Source organism: Trichogramma pretiosum, unplaced genomic scaffold (genome assembly GCF_000599845.2).
Source record: "Trichogramma pretiosum strain Unisexual culture from Peru unplaced genomic scaffold, Tpre_2.0 scaffold12, whole genome shotgun sequence".
NCBI lineage: Eukaryota > Metazoa > Arthropoda > Insecta > Hymenoptera > Trichogrammatidae > Trichogramma > Trichogramma pretiosum.
In genome coordinates this window covers 159,391-176,954 of record NW_019641690.1, presented here as the reverse complement: position 1 = coordinate 176,954, position 17,564 = coordinate 159,391, and the positions used below count along the sequence as shown (strand labels likewise).

Genomic DNA, 17,564 nt, shown 5'->3' with positions numbered 1-17,564 from the left:
GTATATTACGTGCCTAGGGAGAGAAAAACTGGAAAGCCTCAGAGCACGTGTAATTATCGTCCGAGGCCAAGCCGAGGCTGATAAACATGTGCTCTGAGGCTTTCTTTTTCGCTACATAGGTGCGTATAGTATTTTTCATGAATCCCCCAGCAGAAATAAACTTTTTCATTTTATTGTCCACAAAAAGACAAAACTTTTCTTTTTTTATTCGTCTTAATATAATCAATAGAACCGAAGATATTGTTAGTAAAAAATTGTGGTAAATGAAGCATATATTTAATAATAGAATTGATATGAAGGTCTAAATCAAAATTCTACAAAATTCAGCCCATAAAGGGTACTTTTCTGAAGATTTTTAGATTAAAGGCATATTCTGCAACTTTTTTCACATTTTTTAGTGCTAAGAGATGTCAATTTTATGTTGAAAATGTAGATTGACATTAAACTGTGATTAATATCACAAAAATGACAAAGAGGAATGAATTGGTGTATGACTCCCCTTAATCATGATATAATTTCTTTAAACGACCAAGAAGTAGCATACAAGTCTCAGCGTTATAGCTTCGCTCAGGCATGATTGTGTCGTCTACGATTGTGGCTGTATATATGGGATAAACCATAGTTGACCTAATATGACAAAAATTATAATTTTAATGATACGCATGTGAAAGTTTCAGTCTCGCAGTTTCACCTCTCATAAATCTACTATGGCTGAAAAGTAGTTTTTCATTTTTCTATAATTAATCAAAGGAGTAAAAAATTAAATAAAGGAATCAAAAAACATCATCTCCTCAGCAGATTACACCCGTAGCCCATTCGAATGAGACAAACAACTTTATTTCTGGACTTTTATGTTATATTTTCTGAAGGTGTTTTGAGATTTAATTTTACATAGTTAAGATTACAAGAGTATTATTTATTCAGCTCAGAAAAGCAGAATGAAATTTAAAAAAAATGAAAATCCAACCTTTAAGCTTCTGTACATCCATAATGGGAGAACATAGAGGGCTGAATTTTTCGTAATTTTCATTCTTTAATTCACTCTTTAAGAATACATACTTTATTTCAATTTCTATATTTGAAATATCACGGCTACTATGGTTCAGCCCATATATTTACTTGCACCTAACGGATGGGCATTGATAGTTCCTAACGTTTCGTCTGGACGCACTCTAACGATTTCATGGATCGACGAGCATAATGTGTGCGACCTCATTCGGATGATATTTTTCAGCTTTTACTTCTAGAAATACACATATATCTACGTGCAAGAATGTTTCACATGATGTGTACTCTGTAGTACTAAAATGAATGTTCTGCGAAAATTTGCGTATTGGATATAATCTTTATAAAATATTGGCAAATACAGATTTTTCCTCCTCCATTTTAGTTGTCTAGAATTTATCACCCAGGGTATATCTAGAGAAGAATTTTTTCTTTACTCTTTATACTTTGAAACGGCTTTCAAAATTAATCAAATTCAAAATTTTAAGATAAATTTTCTACTTATCGTGAGAGAGTACTACAAATATTTTGAATATATTATAAGTTGCACTTTATCGTACCACCGATTGAGATTAGTGCACAATCTCATCCACACATAAAAGCATTGAAAGAGAAGTCAAAATTAGGGACTCTTGATTAAAAACAGGCTAATGCAGTTTGAGGGCCATTTTACTAAAGTAACAGCTAGGATTTTCATTCTATGGTTTGTATACTTTTGAATTTTTACAACGAAATTTGGTGGTATTTTTGGAAAACCTATTTGCTTCTTAAACACACTGTGGGCTGACACGCTCACTTTAACTCGTTCAACTCAACGAGAAAAGAAGCGGCAGTGCGTGTAACTACTCTGCATCGGCCGATCAAGTATTCTCTATCATTCACGCTTTGCTTGAGAGAACCTATTATATATATGTAGTTTCCATATATTAATATTAATCGTTAACTCAGTTTTGTTAAAATTAGAATTATACTTATAATTCATCAAAGTTAGAAAAGCTTTTATGTTATTATATGTTAGTTTTATTTATCAATATAAGCCTTTCTGGATAAAGTGTTCATAAATAAAGTAAAAGTAAAGGCGATTCATTTCATTCCCTAGCAATTCTCAGATGAAATATGGCATATTATAATTGGTTAATAAAAGGTCAAAAATAAATAGTTCGTCTCCTGTGAATGGATAAAAATTGGGCGCAAGGAAACCCTAGCCTTTTCATAGCATTTATCTATTATAAAAACAATTTTCCAATATTTTAACAAAACTTATGTTATGTCTTGGCAGTATGTACTGTTTATCAGGCGTGTAGGAGCGAAAAAAAGTCTCAGCGAAAATAGCTGCCCACCATTTCGTTTATACTGCCACTGATGTAAACTTTCTCATTCTCAGTTACACATAGATATGTTGAAATGCAAAGAAAAATTTCTAGAGTGGCAGGAGGTGCAATTTAACGCGTCGACGCAATATCTCCCCTTATGAGCAGAAGCCAAGCTAAGTCAGTTTCTTCTCTTGCTTTTCCACATATACACACAGTGATAAATCGACTCTACGAGAGGAAGGGAGAGGGTGGGTGTGTGCGCGTGTATCCTATGTTACACCCTTGGAATTGCACGACTAAATTGTAATTCCCTAGCGCAGTAGAGAAAGCTTGAACGACGTCGTTTCTTTGCTAAGTGGAAGATGAGATGCTGATTTTTCTACTACGAAAGATGATTTTTTTTCCTTTACCAGCCAAACTATACGCATATATACTAAATGCTACAACGTGCTGGAATTTGAACGGTGAAATTAAGCTTCTTGCTGTTATTTTCTAGTGAAAAGTATAGTCTATATAAAAGACTAAACTTACGTTTAATTGAAATTTTCTCACTGAAAATTCAGTCACTAAAATATATTGGTGTATCTTAAAACATATGTGTGTCATTACCAGCGCTGCAGAGACGCACATGAACCGCAACAATGTGTCATTTATCCTGGAAAGATCTCGAGCAGCTGCAGTCGACAATACGTTACTTTTTTCAAATGCAATTCCGCAAAAGACAAAGCGCATCGTATTGCACATTCATATATAATGCAAAAATCTAGCGCCGTCGAGTCTTCTTTTCTTCGCTCTATTTATACTTGAGGCAGTGACGCAGCCAAGGAAACGACGTCTACTATGACGAGGACTCGAAAGCTTTCAAGACTCTATAAGTTTATTGAAATTGTGGCGTCGTTGTTTGCCGCGTTGGGCACGCGGGCATGCTTAAACGCGTGAGATGATTATGCCCCTTCGTTCGCAGCAAGCCGAGAGCTGAGCATGGTGTAATATTGAAAATTGTAGAGAGCTCTTATGTGAAGAGAAAGAGAAAGAGAGAGAGAGAGCTCGCGCAATATGAACATAAAGTTTTATATCCATCCGCATCGTATAAGAAGAGAGACAGAAGGAAAGGGAAAGAAAGAGGGAAAGAGAGAGAGAGAGAGAGAAAAGGTGAGCATCAGGAAAAAACAATTTTGGAAAAGATAGTCTAGCGGCCACTGTGCGGAAGAGAAACAATTTTTTCATTTTGCGCAAATTAACACAAAGTATTTTAATGATATTTTATTGTTACGCGCGTGCGCGTTGTGGTTTCTGCTTGTTATGGTATCACTTTCTTTAGTTCCAAAAAAAGTTATAGACTGGTATTACTTTAAAGCATATATGTTTGGTATTTATTGCAGCACAGAAATACACTTGCAATTATTAAAGTCTGAAGATATATGTGGAGGATGGGTTGAGGTGAATTATTCATGACATAGGTATGTCTTATCTGTACCCTTTCTCTCTCTCTCTCTCTCTCTCTCTCTCTCTCTCTCTCTAGCTCTCCTCTTTCTCGCTAGATAGTTCGGACTTCATGCAGCTGCTTAATCTTGATTTCGCGATTAAATATTCAACTAAGGTAATTCAAAGTAATCAATTCTTGTACACCTATGGATTTTAAGCTATGTTATCAAAAAATAAAAATTAATGGCTCTAACGTATTTCCTTCTTGTCAGCCAAACTGATCTCATCAATTATCACTTTTTCAATTGGAAATGATTCTAATGTGTAGTTCACTTGGAGACACGTCAAAATACAATTTAATTTTCAATTATAAACTTGATATAATTGGAATTGGCGTTAAATTTCTTTTAAGACGTATATTCTATAAAAAAATCCATGAATTTTAGCCATCTTCAGTTCAGGAGGTTCCCGAACAAACTTCTCGAGAAAGAAATATATCGATATATAGAGTTTTTTGCACTCAAGGACATTATGCGTGTACATGCATTTTAGGTTAATATACGGGCTATATCATTGAAGAATTAATTGTTGAAAGAATGCAATAGAAACTAAATATGTACTTTTACAGAGTATATTAAAAAATAAAAATTTAAGTCCTCTGGGTCCATCTCTCTTGGGTCTACAGGGGCTCCAAGTTGAATATTCATTTTTGATATTTGATTCTGCTATCCTGAGATGCAACTAAAAGTGTTGAAACATGGTTTTTGATGTAATTTGATGAAGAATTTAGATTTTTTTGTCGAAAATCATATTTGTAACCTAAAAACCCATTAAAACCCCATCGAAAATCAAAAATAATATAAATGTCGAAATAGTATCGTACGTCCCTAAAGAGCGACAAATTCGAAAGCCTCAATTAACCTCAAGCAAGTGTAATTAACGAAGAAGCCGAGTATTTTTCATAAATCTCGTCAGCAGAAATTAATTTTATGGTTTTGGCCGCAGGGACCAAAAAGGTTAGTTTCGGCTGGGGTAGCATGAAAAATAAATGTGTTCGTATATCGTATCCATCGATTAGGCTCAAAATTGAACTATTTTCATTGTTAAATCAAAATAAAACTTTTTTCCCCTGAAAGACCTAAAAACATGTAAAATTCATAAAAAAAAAACATGTTTTTTCTAGTTAATTGTATTTTTAGTAGAAACACTTTTTCATACAAAGTTCATTATTTCTCCTTTAACTGACTTTGTGCCATAATTTATTCAACCCTCATAAACACTCTTCGCATCACTTAATGATCAAGAGCGAGTCAAACATCATATCATCACTCTGCGAGTATTCGAACAAAACTGACATAAGTAAATGAAATAAAAATTTTCATTTAGGGGCTGATAAAATCTGTAATATGTGACGGAAATTAATTACTTAATTTACTTTTCTATACTACTGAACAAACTTCATAATGTGTTAAATATGGTTCTACTTTTTTATCGATTATAGTAATTTTTATTATGCGCGTTTTTTCCAAGCCATTTCTCTTAGTGTACCGTCGAAAAAATAAGCATTAAGTTTCCTGTACAGTGTGTTTTTATTCTATCCCTTATTATTTATTTATTTTTTTTTATGCTAAGAATCGTAGTCTAGAAATAAATTAATAACGTGGTATTTTTACATCTTATTAAAGGAGCAGGTCAAGCACGGCATCAGCGAAATTTTAGCTCTGTGAGCAGAATTTGTTTTGGAAATGAAATTATTTATCCGAAGAGCTTTGCGCGCAGTATAAACTTACCAAAAAGTTGTCTACATATACGGAAAATTCACATTTAGCCTAGAATACGAAGGGTGGGAAAGATAGATAAAACGAAAGAGAAACCCGTAAGGTTCATCTTTCAAGATGCTGCAGTACTTTTAGAACTGAATGTTGCTGCACAGCCGGTGGTGTGCATAATGCATGTCGTTTGCTCTTTCTCTTTCTTTAGATCCAGAAGTATCTCGCTTCTTCGTTTTAAAGATCTGCGTCTGCATTGCATGCGTATATCTGTATACATGCACATCAGGCGACTTGATAAAAATTACCGTTAAATTAGAGGTCTTAATTTGCACCAAAAAGTCACCTGCGACTAGGTTGCAGCAGCCCTCTCAAATTCAAAGAGTTTGAATGAGCTTTGCTATATAACCAAGTTCGCAGCGTGTGCATGTGTCTCTTTTATATATATATTTATAGACGTATAGATACGTATATATACGTATGTATCTATATACATATCCGTTCATTTGCATCCGAACTTTTGACTCGAAACGTTTGAAAACTTTCACAACGAAAGGAGACTCGGAGAAAAAGAGTATTTTGCGCATTCAAGGTAAGAATAAGTATAACGACAAATTCACGCTACGTAATTTTCGAAGATCTATGCTATGTTAATAAAAAGATGCCCTAACTATTATCAAAATTCGGCTGTCAAAATTTGTAAAGATTTCTTTCGATAGAAAACTTTTAGCTATTTAGCAATTTTTTTCTGGCTATTTATTATCATGGTCAAAAATCCTCTTATCCGCTTAGTGCTCCTTCAAATATAAGAAACTTTTCAAAAATGTCAAGGCTATGACGACCGAAAATGGATTTAAGTCACCTTATTTATAAACTTCGTGATAAACGTTGATTATTTCCATAATTATTAGGATTATTCTTTTTTTGTCTTTTTTTGCAATATATTGTTGATCTGAGAACATACTCTTGACGATGAAGAATTAGTCATTGGTTTTTTAGAATGTCTGCTTAAGAAGGACTTGTACGTTAAAACATACGTGTTGTCTGATTCGCGTATCGTTTTCCAAAGTCCTATAGAAGTCGACATCATGGTCAAACCGGTCTGTGGACTCTTCCCACCCTATAAAACAGATTCATATACAGTTTTATTTACTTATTTGTGTATAACACGTTTAACTGGTTGCATCTTAAAGCCGACATTTAACATATAAACCAACAGTTTTTATTATTTCGTCGACTCTTGTTGACCTCGCATCATTGTGGCTCTTTAATCTGTATATAAATGCGAACTGCAGCAATGTTACAAAAGTATGTATATTTTCATATTTAATTTGTAAAATAAAATAACGTTCGACTGACACTACGAGAAATGTAAAATAATTATTCGTGTAGTTAAATAGGAACGTATTTTACGGGTAAATGCATAGACAATTTAATAACATCTAATAAACGGCATAAATTTGTAGCTTGCAATACCTAATAAAAATGTATGTAATGAACGATTCATGCAGTTCCTAATAAAAAAAATATGCTCAAATAATTATTACTCTCAAGGATGCCAGCGGAACTCCGTGGTTGCATGAATCGATTAGTATGATAGTTGAGTCGTTGCAGCCGTTGAGCGACTCGTATTTCAAGAGTACAGAATATTTTATCGGTGGCTTCAGATTTCTCTATCTTTCTCCCTAAATTTATATATTTGTAAAAAAATTTAGTTTTAATTTTGATGATTTTATTACTTCAACCAACATTATTCTGCCTGATTTATTGGATGAATTGAACACAAAGTAAAAGTGAGTACACTTATTTTTCAAAATTCCGTTCGTGAATTATTTACGGTTTATGAATTGTTTAAGTAAACACCTTGAGATTTTTAATTCAATGATTCATTATCATAGATTAATATACTGTCAATAACATTAGTGATACATGTCAACCAAATAATTATTATGTAACTACATTTCCCGAATAAATTTAAAAAAAAAGAAGAGTCATTCTTATAGTTAAGCAATGTAATTAAATTAAGATGATAACAGAGTCAGAGTTACATAAATATTATTTTGTATTAGGAAATCCTAATCAAAAAATGATATTCTGTAATATGCAATTTTTCGAATAAATTGAAAATCTCTTGTAAAATGATGAATTTTTCTCTAGAGAAAGTTGATAATTTACTTTTAAAATGTTTTGCAACTTAATCTAATCAATTAAAATATACATGAATTTACAAAAATGTCAAAATATAATTTTCTTACATTTTTTAAATTTAACACGACTTAGTTATAATTATTAAGATAACATATTTATAACTTTTTTTATCGGGTGTAACTAAAAATTCATTAGCAACTAAAATGTCTATAAGAACGTATATATTGATAAGTATCTTATCATTTCATCGAAATCGATAAAAAAAAACAAACGAGTTGTTCTTCTATTGACACAATTTTTTTGCTTCCGTATTAAGAAAGAGCCAACGTTTTTTAAGTCAAGTTGCTAAATTAACTCAAGTTTCAGGCAGTAAATTGGCGAAAGTACGATGGTTTGGACGCACAACGGAGCTCTTTGCGCTCCTGGCAAGTGCAATGCATCTATGTTGACCTTTTTAACTCTACTGGCACAATATTTGGGAACTTCCTTTGATTCACACATCGTGGGTTTCGATGATGGATCTACCGATTTTGACTTTGTAATTGTGGGCGCTGGAAGTGCCGGATGTGTTGTTGCTAATCGCTTGTCAGAAGAAAAAAGTTTCAAAGTAGGTGTTAACGATTCATTTATTAATTAAATTACTAATTTATGTTCTTCAGGTATTAAGCACTATACAATTTCTATTTAGTTAATTTTGTTTCTTGATAATAGAAACTCTGAGATAAATGTAAAAATGAGTTTTTAAAGTTGGTGTCGTTGGATAATTTTATTTATATATGACCTATTTTCCGTGAAGTGGGACATCAAAAAAAGTTTTTTTTTTTGTTAATATGAAAAACTTGTTGTTTCCGATGTCAGATTTGCCCCAAAAAATTTTTGGACTAATTGGGGCCTTCTATGACATTTTTCAGAGTCCCACAGTTGGCTATTTTAGCATTTTTCCGAAATTCATTAAAAATCGCAAATATCAAAATAATTCCCATATCAGTGTAGAATGACTCAAAAGTAGAAATGTCAATAAGCTTTCCTTGTTGGAAATGTCTAAATTTTTAAGAAAATATATTCCAAAGTGATTGGAGCAATCTGAGAGCTTGTAGAGTCTAAATAACTTGAAAAAAATAAAAAACACGATATCTAATCGAGTTCGAACCGGTTTATCGTCTATAAAACTATGTAAAAAGCTCCCTGAAGATGTCAAGTACTGCTTGATAAAGTTTAGTAATGGGCCTTGAAGTATAACGCACTATAGACAAAAATATACGTCGAAAAACATGCAACAAACGTCGAAAAATGGCTATGTTTTTGGCGATTTCATGCATCATATTATAATTAATAAGAATAGTTGACAAATGACCTTCATTTTTAGTCACAATTCTAATCTTATTTGACATTGTGGTGATTATTATAATTTTATATAATGATAATTATATACAATTGAGAGTGAGTAATTTTTCCGTTATATTCTTTAGTTTGAAAATTTCATAATTTGTCGAATTTTTAGTGAAAAACTATTTTCACTTCTACTTATAATATAAAAATTGAACAATTTCCTATTTAATAAGCATTTATACATGAAAATGGGATCTTTCTTAGGAGGAGGCCTTTGCCAACGTATTTGCATTTTTTTTTCTAAGCTCACATTTTACGATTTTACAAGCATTGGATATTTCTTAACTTTAAGAAAATAAATGAAAATTGCACTTGCCAAAAGATTAACATTAGTACGAAATAATGTAAATAAATAGAAAAATGTTTAACTTATTAACGAAAATAATATTTTTTAGGTTCTTCTACTGGAAGCAGGAGATGAAGAACCTGCATATGCTGATGTTCCTGGTTTGGTCACTTATTTACGAGGAACGAATTTAGATTACGGTTATACTACTCAACCAGAACCACAAGCATGCATGAACCAACCAAATCGACAATGTTCGTGGACACGTGGTAAAGTGATGGGTGGTTCTAGTGTATTTTACAGTATGCATTTTGTTCGAGGCAATAAATGGGATTATGATAATTGGGCTAATCAAGTTGGAGATGGAAGATGGACTTGGCCCAATATTTTGAGCTATTTCAAAAGATCCGAAGATTTAAGGATTCCACGTGTAACATACTATTTAATTTATTACCTAATTTTTTTATTGATGATATATGGATTTGTTTTATTATTAGGTTATGGCAGAAAACCCTTATAGTCATGGCGTAGGAGGATATCAAACCATTGAAGGAGCTTCTAGCTTTGATCCGAATGCTAAAGTTATTATGGCCGGCTGGAATGAAGTTGGTTTAAAAGAAATTGATTACAATTCTGGCAACAATTTAGGGACATCTAGAATGCAATATGCTACTATTCACGGAGCTCGTCAAAGCTCAAATGGAGCTTACATTCGCCCCATTCGTGGAACACGCCATAATCTTATTGTCCGATCGAATTCAAAGGCTACGAAACTGATAATAGATCCTACTACAAAAACTATTACTGGAGTTGAATACGCAGGAGTTAATGGAGAATTGAAAGTTGCCAATGCTAAAAAAGAGGTCATTCTTTCTGCAGGTGCTATAGATTCTCCGAAATTACTTATGTTATCTGGAATCGGGCCTGCTGAAACTCTTAAGGAATCAAATGTTCAACTTATTCATGACCTACCAGGAGTAGGAAAAAATCTACAGAATCATTTCTCCATTACTCCTATCAGCGTTAAAGTTCCTGAAAATTCTAAACCATTCAATGTTAGTACTATGCAAAACGATTTAATTCATTGGATGAATACTCATGAAGGTCCTATGTCAGTTAACCCATTCATGGATAACATAGCATTTTTGAAAACACGTTACGAACCAGTAGCTGACCTTCCTGACATTCAAGTTGGTTATCTTAAGTATAAATATGATCAAGATATCAATGGACCACGCGTTCTTCTTCCATATTACGATGGGTTCTGGTTAACAACGCTCGCACTTAGCCCAAAAAGTCGTGGTGAATTAAAACTGGATCCAAGCGATCCTCTGAATAAGCAACCTTTAATTCATGCCAATTATTTTTCAAATCCTCATGATATTAAAGTTGTGGCTGAGGGTGCACGTTTAACAAAATTACTGACTGAAACTCGAGCATTCAAAGAAGCCGGCTTTGAAGCTACAAGAATTCCATATCCACATTGTGATGAATTGGAATATGCCACAGACCCATATTACGAATGCTTAGCAAAAAATTATACTGGAATCATTTATCATTTCGTTGGTACTTGCAAAATGGGATCATTGAATGACAAGTCAGCTGTTGTTGATTCTACTTTGAAGGTAATGGGAATGAAAGGTTTAAGGGTAATTGATGCATCAATAATGCCTGAATTAACGAGAGGTAATACTCATGCTCCAACACTCGCGATTGCCGAGTTGGGGAGTGATATGATCAAAGACGATTGGTTAAAAGGCCCTCGCAGGTACTATATCTAAACATTTTTAATTCTTTTTAGAAATTATAAGTTGAATAATATTAAAATTTGTTATTAGATCATGGGCTGGTTTGTTCAAAGGTAATATTCATCGTCCTCATCATCATCCAGGAATGAATCTACATTACGCTCCTCCACATCCACCGAATTATGTAGATTTAAGCCCACCGTCTTTTCCACATAATCTTCCGAATCATTCACTTGAACACTTTCCTCATTCATATCCACAGGAATATCCCCGCGATTCTGGATTTAGAAATAGTCAGAGACCACACCATTAATGTCGTCGACCATTACAAGATGTCAACATGGAAATCACATCGGGCTTTTGAGAATTTCAAAAACAGACTTTGAATACGTTCATTAAATAAAGCCTTTAACTGAATTATGAAATAAATGGAAGACAAATAATAATACATTTATTATGAACTAATATAATTTATATAATTATGACACTTTGTTATTTGATATTCGACTACTATGTTGGGAGGATGTGCAAGGGCTTGAACAAATCTCCTTTCACATTTTCTTATTCCTTATACTTCCTAAAATTAGTTTCCGCTCTCTTCAAATGTGTCAGCACTGACCGAAGATATCCTATACACAACTCGTCATGCACGTCAGACCGATTTACAAGCAAAGGGTGCACTGACAGTGCTGTCTGACAGCAGCTACGCGACGAGTCTCCGCAGCCAAGGTCATTAATTATTCATGCGATACGTCTGCACTGGTATTACAAGGCTTTTATACCTAGTTTAGCTGTAAACGCGAGCGCACGCGCTTGGCGTGAGACATTACACGTCGTTCGTACAACTTGCCATTGAGCGAACCGTAATATCCAGTTGATTGTTATAACACGAGCCGAGCGAGAGGAGGTTACGCTACGTTCGGTGGCGACGAATCGAAGCGTGTTATGCATGAAATGCAATCAAAAGAACTGACTGCCTGCTGACTTGTACTTGGCAATGTTTAATGTTTAATTAGAAAATATGCGTCAAAGTTCACCTTGTTAAGAATCTTTCTAAAGATTCGTACTCGTCACTAGCGTAAACTTGCAAAAGAGGATTTAATGTTCACTATTCGTTTTGTTACGAGTCGAAATTCAAGCAACATAGCAGTTATGCATATTAAATTACGCTTCATTCGGAAACTGGCAAAATGTTTATATGTGAGCGTATACGTACGATTAACTTAAAGAAGATTAACTCCCATGTATTTTAACTACTTTTCCATTACACATAATTGAATTCAGGTTCGCTATTCGGATAGGGGACGCGAGAAAGACAGAAAGAGAGAGAGAGAGCGAGCGACAGAGCAGAGCATGCATTAGAAAACTAGTGAAAAAGTTTTTCAAAGTATTTTACGAAAGATTAAGCGTGAATAGGTGGCATTGCTTTCGCCTTTCTATACTCAACTTTTCTTTTCACTCCTGTTCCTTTTAATCCCTTTCTGGGCGAAAAAAATAAACTCTTGGTAAACTGACCTTGCTAAATTAAAACTTTTTAAAACAGCAATTCACAAAACTTTGTTTCAACTTACACAAACGAGTAAATATTTTAGTGTATAAAATTTATTATAACGAACACAAATATGAAACGTAATGATTTGATCATTAGACTAGAACTTCAAATTTTTTTCTTTTGGTCTGGATCAAACAGAAAAGTGATGTATGAATGATATAAAAAATAGAAAAAATCGGTTGGTGGCACGGGATAACTCGATTTTTTAGGGCTGAAATGTTGCACAAACTATTTTCTTGGTACATAAATTATTATTCTGGTTGGCCAGCACCAAAAGAAAACAATTTTTTAAGTTAAGTTCCAGTCTAGTGTTCTTAAATTTTACGTACTCATAATCAGTCAAACCATTTTTTACAACGTAAATTGCTGAATGATTCACAATATTCGATGTATATTACGAGTAAGTTCATTACCTTGCAAACATATACACTTATTTTGCCATAATATCAAAAAATATCAAAATATAATACATCAAAAAGGCAAGAAAAAAATTCATTTAAATCGTAAAACTAAGTCCTAAGAGAAATCCAGCTCCTAATTCCTTTAAAAAATACAAATCAATCATCGTTAATTCGTCTTGGTATGCTCTGACTAGAACTACGTACCCGAGTATATTGACGATCCATCATCATTTTAGGTTATTCACTATATATTGGGCATTTCAACTAGATTCTCTATTCGGCTGATGAGAAAAAAATTTACCTGATACACGAGATTAAAAATGTTAGTCAAAGAACTTAAAGAAAAATCGACAGCAATAGCTTCGTGTAGCAGTAACTTTGTAAGGAGAATGAGAGAGAGAATTGTTGAAAACAACAATAGTAACAACGTTTGATAAGACTGTAAAGAAAGTACACAATTCGAAGCGCATAACGTGTTTCTCTGTGTTCAGAGGAATTGCGGCCTAATTGCAAAGAGAGAAGTGTCAACTAATGCTTATTCACAACGAACCAAGTAATTAGAACTTTTCTGAGCTCTTAATTTTAAAGCGATTGGCAAAGCCACCGCTGTCGCACCTGCTAGCACGTCTCGAATTTGGTATAACGTGTGGGGCGTCGTCCTCGGCCTCGTCTTGTGTACGTACAAATACACGTGAACGCTGTCGGAAACAAGATTAGGTGCCACTAACTTCGTTTACTTGCAAGCCAATCAGCACCCATTCTCACGCGTGAGCCACGAATCGTTGATACACATATACACGACCGTAGCTTGTCAGAATGAAGAAAATGTCGATTTGTCACTAAGGCATGTAATGTATAGAAAGATTCGGTTCTAAAGCTGCCAAGTAGTTCACAACAAAAATATTAAAATTCTTGTGTTGCTCGAAATGTTCCAAAATAATTCAAGAGCAATTTTAATAGAACTCATCTCCTAAATTATTTAGTTTAAATAAAACTTTGCAAGAATACTGGCGTTGAGTCAAGGCTTCCTCTGCACATAGCTCGGTAGACATGGAAAGTATATACTCACAAAATTGCTTGTCCCTTTGCAAAAGCACCGGGCCACTCTCTCTCTCTCTCTCTCTTCCTCTCGCTCTTGTCCTCTAACTCCATCCTCTCAACTCTAAACTTGATGTAGAATTTCATAAGACGGCTTGCTTCTGCCGGTACCACTGGGTGAGTGAGAGTGCGAACATATATGTGTCGTACATACACACGAGCTCGTAAGGATGACAGTTTGCGCAAGAACGTACCAATGAACGCCTACTACTATACTACCACTACTATTCGCTGTTCGTAGCGAGAGTTAGTATCCTTAATATGCCTGACGCAGTTAAATTAAAGCCCTGCCCGCGTATAGCCCTGTGCGCATACCGGCACGTCTTTGCCCACGCGCTTGCAACAGCACTAACAACATATATAGAGAGCGAAAGAGAAAGAGAGGAAATCGGTAAAGTACGCACGCCTTAAACTGGAGTTGCTACTATATGCGCTACAACACATGCAGCTACTGCTGCTACTGCTCCGATGCTATCGGCTTGAATTATGTGCCACGCGCTGCGAGTTGTAGCATGCCTCGACAGCTGCAGAAGCTTTCCGCACCTTACCCTCTATGCATGCACTGTACACACACATGTGTTCTTACGACCTCCACTCGCTTGTTGTTCTTGTTGTTTGCTAGTTTCTTATTTAATGGATCATAATGTATTTTTACAGGATTCTTTTTCTTTTGGTGGGTACTTATAATTCTTGCGGGGGCACACGAGCAAGTGAAAGAGACAGACGTACGTTTTATGTGCACGCATATACGTGTGAAATACTTCGCAAGCTCGCACTAACTGTGCTTTGTAATGTTTATGCCAGTATATTTTCCAAGCGAATGATCTGTTTATAAAACTTTTCCCATTTCCCTACTATTCATTTCACCAACGAATCATATGATTCACCTCAAGACATGCTAACTCTAACGACGACGACGCCAACGACGCCAACGACAGAGAGAAGGGCGACGAGAAAATGAGCTTTTCGTACACTATATCGTAGTACGAGATAAGTTTTACGCAAAAATGATACCAAAAATAAATCAAGTATTTCGAGGATCTTGACGTAGAGGTATTCCGTAAGGAGTAGGAAATACCCCCCACATATATATACGATTGAATCAGCAAAAGTAGCCACGTATAGACTCAATGTCTCCATAAACATCTGAACTGCATGAAGCTCAAATTAGAAACACCGAAGTAAGTCGCGAAAAGCAGAGCTGCTCGCTGTGGCAATTTTGTGGTTCATTTCCGTTTCGCAAGTCCGCATGCGAGTCTGTAAGCTTTGGTAAAGTTATGGACTCTATACACGGACTGTCTGCAAACCTATAAATTCATATAAATATAAATTGTAGACGAGTTAACGTATTTATGGGTGTAGTATAAGTATTTTAAATAAAATTTTTAAAACGTACTAAAGCAGGAATGCGTGCATTTTCCTTTGAGATTCAATATGAATAATTTTTTTTAACACACCATGCGTAAAACATAGCTTTTCTAACCTTTCAGTGATACAAAAACCACGTTTTACGCACAAAATGTTAAAATAATATATTATGTAAGAAGTGCGTGAAGAAGATGACTCATTTAGGAGTTGTTTTCGACTGTTGCATGAACTTTGAAAAATTGTGTTTTTGACGTAAAAAAACCTCATCTTTCGATTGGAAAAATTAAAAAAAGAAAAAAAAACGTTGCTTTTTTTGATATTCAACTTTGGAATATATTTTTCAATTTTTTCCCGGGAAAATGAAAAAGTTCAGAAAATTTGACCTCACTCAGAAAGCTGAGGTAATTTGACATCGAAACCCTATATCACATACTTTTGCTAAGGATGTTTAGTAACTTTCCTGGCGAGTTAGAAATTAAAATATTTTGCTTAAAAACGCCGCTCGGTTGGGTCGCCAGGATAGTTCAAGAATTTTGCCCCGGCTGTAGTCATAAAAAGTGTCTGGTTTGATGAAAATCATCAGTCAAAACAAACCCCTCTTATTTTTTTAACACTTTTCGATCAGCTGCTTCATTTTTAAAAATTCTTATATACGAATAAAAAATTGTTTCATGTATTCCGAAAGTGTATTTATTGAGTGCAACCCTTTTCGTATCAATTTTCATTATACTGATCCCATAAAAGAATCATTGATATTAAGGGACAAAAATTTATGGAAAACAATATCTTCCAGAATAGAGAAATAATCAGAAGTATTAAAGATACCGAGATGTATGAGGTCAGGTCGGCGCACGCGGAGCTATTTTTCATGCAACGTATCGTACGGAAATGTAGTTGAAAATACTGATTTAGTGTTGAAAACATTTTAGAAGGGTTCCAAACAACGACTATATCCTATTTTAAACTAAATTTCTCAACAGTAATTAAATAAAGAAGATTAATGTCAGAAGGATGTTGGTCTTTTTTTCATAAATTATAAAACATTTTTTTAAGTACATTTTTTATTTGAAGAGTTACCGATTTTCAACTGCACCATAATCGAAAGACTGGATTTTAAATTTTGTTCGTGAGAAATAACTCGATGCTTTCTACTAAAACATCAACAACACAACTAATTTGGTCAAAAAAAGTACTGTAACATATATGTGTTATCATAAATGGTAATTTCAGAGTTTCTATCCAAGAACACAATGATCGCCAAATATATTCCTTGAAAAAAAATTTTTTTGCGTTGACTGACAACGAAAACAATTACTCTTAAATATATTTATAATTATTATAAATATATTTATAATTATTTCTTTTTACATAATATAGCCAATTGAGTAGTCATAGTTTTCGTGAAAACTATTGTGAGAAAAATAGTTTTCTTTGGCACAATTCTAACACTAATTTTAAGACTAATAATACCTGCTGGTATCATTATATTGATTTGTTAATATTTCAAGATATTACACTGTTAAGCAAAATAAACCCTGAACTTACTTTTTTACCATTACTTACTTAATAGTTAAAAGATAAGAAAACTTACGTAAGGTGCTTTTTCATGGAAATTACTCTTATGTTAGCTTTCTTACAACCAATATTTTTATATAAGGTATTTTTGAAATGCAAACGATAATAATATTTGATATTATGTTACAAGCATTTTCATTACATAATTTTTCAATTATATTCTCTTCAAATAGGAAAATATTGAAATAGAATGAAATGAAATCATTCAATTGCTACACTCGTATACACACGCATAACTTAGGAGTAAATTTGATTCTTAATTCTCCAGTGAGGCCTTTCACTCACCATGTGTGTAATCATTCGAGGAATCAATGAATGATTGCTTTATTAAACAGTCAAAATCTTATCACATTAGTGACACTACATTTGAGCTTACTTTTAATGATAATGATTTAATCCAAAGATGTCGATGGTCAGACACAGAAAACATTCCTTTGCAAAAAATACTTGGAATTTCATCATATTAAATAATTGATTTATATGAAGT

General features: G+C 33.8%; 1 protein-coding gene across 2 annotated transcripts; it reads left to right on the top strand.

Moving 5' to 3' along the window:
- The first annotated feature begins 7,130 nt into the window (after nt 1–7,130).
- Nucleotides 7,131–11,510, top strand: LOC106657916 (glucose dehydrogenase [FAD, quinone]-like). Of its 2 annotated transcripts, none has more exons than XM_014379624.2 (5): nt 7,131–7,305; nt 8,027–8,267; nt 9,445–9,765; nt 9,833–11,103; nt 11,174–11,510. In XM_014379624.2, the coding sequence occupies exons 2-5, from the start codon at nt 8,049–8,051 to the stop codon at nt 11,394–11,396; spliced, it is 2,034 nt and encodes a 677-aa protein (XP_014235110.1). In that variant the 5' UTR covers nt 7,131–7,305; nt 8,027–8,048; the 3' UTR covers nt 11,397–11,510. The 2 variants fall into 2 exon arrangements, with proteins under 2 accessions (XP_014235110.1, XP_014235109.1); XM_014379623.2 differs by having other exon boundaries at nt 8,021–8,267.
- The last annotated feature ends 6,054 nt before the right edge of the window (nt 11,511–17,564 follow it).